General features: G+C 34.9%; 1 protein-coding gene across 1 annotated transcript; it reads right to left on the reverse strand.

Moving 5' to 3' along the window:
- Nucleotides 1-1,467: 1,467 nt before the first annotated feature.
- LOC133316528 (gibberellin-regulated protein 13-like) lies at nucleotides 1,468-3,216 on the reverse strand. The gene is made up of 4 exons (XM_061518280.1): nucleotides 3,148-3,216; nucleotides 2,232-2,303; nucleotides 2,055-2,088; nucleotides 1,468-1,649 (listed from the first exon to the last, which is right to left on the reverse strand). The coding sequence occupies exons 1-4, from the start codon at nucleotides 3,214-3,216 to the stop codon at nucleotides 1,468-1,470; spliced, it is 357 nt and encodes a 118-aa protein (XP_061374264.1).
- Between the last annotated feature and the right edge of the window lie 611 nt (nucleotides 3,217-3,827).

A 3,827-nucleotide genomic window follows, 5' to 3' on the forward strand; every position in this document is an offset into this window, starting at 1 on the left:
TTTCTGAGTGTTGGGGGCTGTTTTGTGGTTGTGAAGGGGCTGAGTTGGTGGTTTGTGATGTTGGAGCTTTCTCCTTGGCTTGTGAGCTTCAAAGTGTCAACCTTTGTGAAGAAAGGACCTTTCTTGGTGTACATTTTCGTGCACAGTGTTGAGACAGAACCATTAGGAGTTTCTTGTGAGCTCCAAGAGCCTTCATTTCTGAGTTTGAGCTTGGGTAAGCTTCATCACCTTTGATCATGAGTCTTTGAGCTTAAAAATGGAACCTTGATGCATGTAAAGGTTAAAAGATGATAACTTAATGTTGGGGTTGGTCAAACACACCTAGAAATGCATGTTTAAGTGTCTAGAATCAGTAAAAACCCAACCTTGGAAGGATATCTTCACGAAATGCAGTTTCTGCATTCTGTCGTGAAATATCCGGATATCTTCCCGAGAAATATCTGTCTAGAAATTCCAGAACACAGTCTAGGTGAAAATTTCTGGTCTAAGGAAAGACATACCCAAATATTAAGAGACAACTTTAATGATACTATTTGTGAGATTTCCTCATAGAGTCTCTTTGTGGGTCTGTTCAGTGCGAGCTATACCTTTATAGGTCCAGCCACGACTTTAGCTAAAACATCTCCATATCTGTAGCTCATGTGGTCTATACCTTGTATCCGTATACAAGTAGATAAGCTGTGCTAGTCTTACCCGAGATTACTGATCCTCATTCTCAGTGTCTCTAGACTAGGAACATAAAATTAGGAATAAACATCTAGTATCCTTGAATCCTCATGATCATGATCTCATTACAGATACTCAAGAGATACCTATTCTATTCCAAGGGGTTTATCCAGTTACTCATATAATATTAATAATATCGAGACAAAATATGAAACAGGATAAAGAGTGCTTATATTTATTTGTGACCAAATATATGTCCTAATCTAATCAAAAGATTGTCTCTAGGACATCCATATACTAACACGGACTACGTGTGGTAGTTCCGTGATTTAGATACACACTTATTTATATTATGTGGTTATTCAGTGTAGATGGCTGTTTATTTGCAATTACATATAGGAAATGTTTTGAAAAAGAATTAATTAATCAACTTGTTAATAATAATGACGTCATAATTGAAAAGAAAAAGTTAGTTCTGCATTTTAATTAAGCGCTGCTTAATACGATGACATGATAACAAACCGAGTATACATTACATTAAACTTTTCATTAAAAAAAAAATCATTTAAACTTTTTTATCATAACTATAAGTCATACTAGTGAATTGTATTCTTTACATGTGCCTTGCTTACCTCTTTCTTTGGAGGAATGTGAAGCGGAAAATTTTCTCTTATTCCACGAGGAAGAATCAAAGTGAACTTCGACAAACATAATTAAATCAAGGAAATTTGAATATTGTGATTATATAGTGCAAGGGGCATTTGAGAAATTTTCAAGACTTGATTGTGAAATTTTCAAGCTTCAGGGGCATTTGGGCCCACCCCTTTTGGTCTTCCAGTTGTTATAGCATGGGCAAACCTCCTTGTTGCCATAAGTTCCAGGAGGCACACACAAGCATTTTGCACAACACTTTTGGCAGAAGAACAAGCACGGTTTCTTGTATTGTGTGTTAGAGCATCTGTCTACACAACGAGGATTGCATTCTGCAATTTCATACATGGACCAACGTGCAGCATTTTAATTGCAATACATCAAATTTTAACAATACATCAAAAGAAAAGAGAGGAATAAGTACTTGAAAAGTCAGCCAGAATGAACTTGAAGGAAATTGTATAACTTGATTATTCCCTTATGATTAATCATTTTCTGCTAATCAAGTATTACATTTTTAAACCCAAGAGGTATGCCACTCAATTACTTCTAGGCACCTTGCCCTCGGAAAATGGTGTATTAAACAGGAGATAGGATAAGAATAATTTTCCCTTAGACTTAGAGCGCAAATGGTTTGATCCTCTTACCTTTTTTTTTTTCTTTCAAAAATGTGTCCTATGTAGCTTTTAGGTATGAATTAAGGTACTAAAATGAGATAACATGCACTTAATTAGTACCTTGTGGTTGAAGACTTCCTTCAGTGATGCCATGCTGAACTCAATAGAACAAAGATGAAATTAACACAAGAAGAGATGTTATTAGGTGAATTGGAAGGTTGTAAACTCTAATGCGCCAAATAATTAGCTTTATGTGAAATTGCCCAAATAAAGAGCAGAGTATGTGAAAAGCCTTACCATGGGAAACTTGGCAGTGTTGTTGCTAGGCTGCGGAGCTGGAGCCTCAACGGCAGTGACAACAATCTCAGCCTGAAAGCATCAATAAAGCGATACACTCTAAAGAAATCAGGTAAATAATTTATTTAAAGGAAGCCAACATCATTCACTTATTTAAGGGAAAAAAATTTACACCAAAAAATAAAAAATAGAAAATAAAACAAAGGAAGAAATAAAGAAAGCATCCCGTGGGAATATAGTGGCAACTGGCAACAGAACAAAACAAGGTAAGTAGTATTTATTTTCTATAGCTAATGCATTACTTCAACTCCATTTGTTCAGAATAATACTTTTTTTCTTACTGCTTGTAAAAACAAATTAAATTTAGATTAATAAGCTACACTTGAATATTGCATAAAATAACTCATTATGTTCAATTTGAAACAAGAAAATGATCTCTTATGGTAAAGAAAGTCAAATCAATTCAGACAAATGTTGGGAAAGGTTATCGGGGAGCACAAAATCCGCTCCAAGAGATGACCTTAAAGGAGCACATTTTCAATACAACGTGTACTTACTCCCTTACTAAGGGAAAAAAGAAGAATATGAAAGGAAATAACAATAAACATAGGACTAGAAAAAATGTATTATTTTTTTCCATATTTAGGAAATAATACAGAGTGCTAGATACAACTAGAGCACTGGAAATAATTTTGACCTAAAGAATACAGGATTATGAATTATTTGCACTTATATGGTCCTTACTTTCTATATCTAACCAATGTGGCATTTCATCGCTAATCACACTTAAAATTTTCAATAAGAAACGAAGAGCAATCAGAATAAAACTGCCAAAGCCGAGTTTAACTTTGAAGTTATCAATGTATGTGTGCGCGTGAGAGAGATAAAAATAACTATAAACATTATGCTAGCTTACATGGCTCTCCACAAGAAGCAGCAGCATTGAAACAAGGCAGAGAAAAACGATGCTTAGTTTTCTGGCCATTGCGGTTGCACTTGTGCAGAGAACCAGAAAAAATTTGTATGAAGTGTGGTTGTCAAGAAATATTGAGTTCTGTAATTATAGGCAGTTGTACAAGACTTGTGTCTATTTATACATGAAAGGTGGCGCTATGTTGGCTATCGTTTTAGGTAGCAAAGGTATTTTTCTTTTTATTATGACAATTGCAGATTGTACACAATCATATATTCCTTGCCTACTGAAATGGCCAATCTGACCCTTCTTTTTTTCGTACCTTTCTAAATCTTTTCCTATAAGAATTATTATGACTGGCTACTACGCGTGATATTTTGGAACTTCTCAACCAAAAAAGTTCTAGACGCTTAACGGTTCAATAACACAGCCAATAAAAGAAAATGTCACTCCTTTAAATGAATGTTGAATAGCATGGAGTTAGTTGTTCGCCATACACATATGATGAGGGCTTTTTGATCCAAGAAAAGCAAAATTAGAAATATTTCACGAGTTTAAATTTTTCTGATTATGCGCATTAAAGTTGCGCATGTCCCCTGTACGCGACTTATGCAAAAATTAGTGTACATTGTCACATGTTGCGTTCTACATGTGAATCACAGGTCCTATAATGGTGTTTCTCT

Source organism: Gastrolobium bilobum, unplaced genomic scaffold (genome assembly GCF_033153095.1).
Source record: "Gastrolobium bilobum isolate Gb01-03AN ecotype WA unplaced genomic scaffold, APGP_CSIRO_Gbil_v1 utg55338, whole genome shotgun sequence".
Taxonomy (NCBI): domain Eukaryota; kingdom Viridiplantae; phylum Streptophyta; class Magnoliopsida; order Fabales; family Fabaceae; genus Gastrolobium; species Gastrolobium bilobum.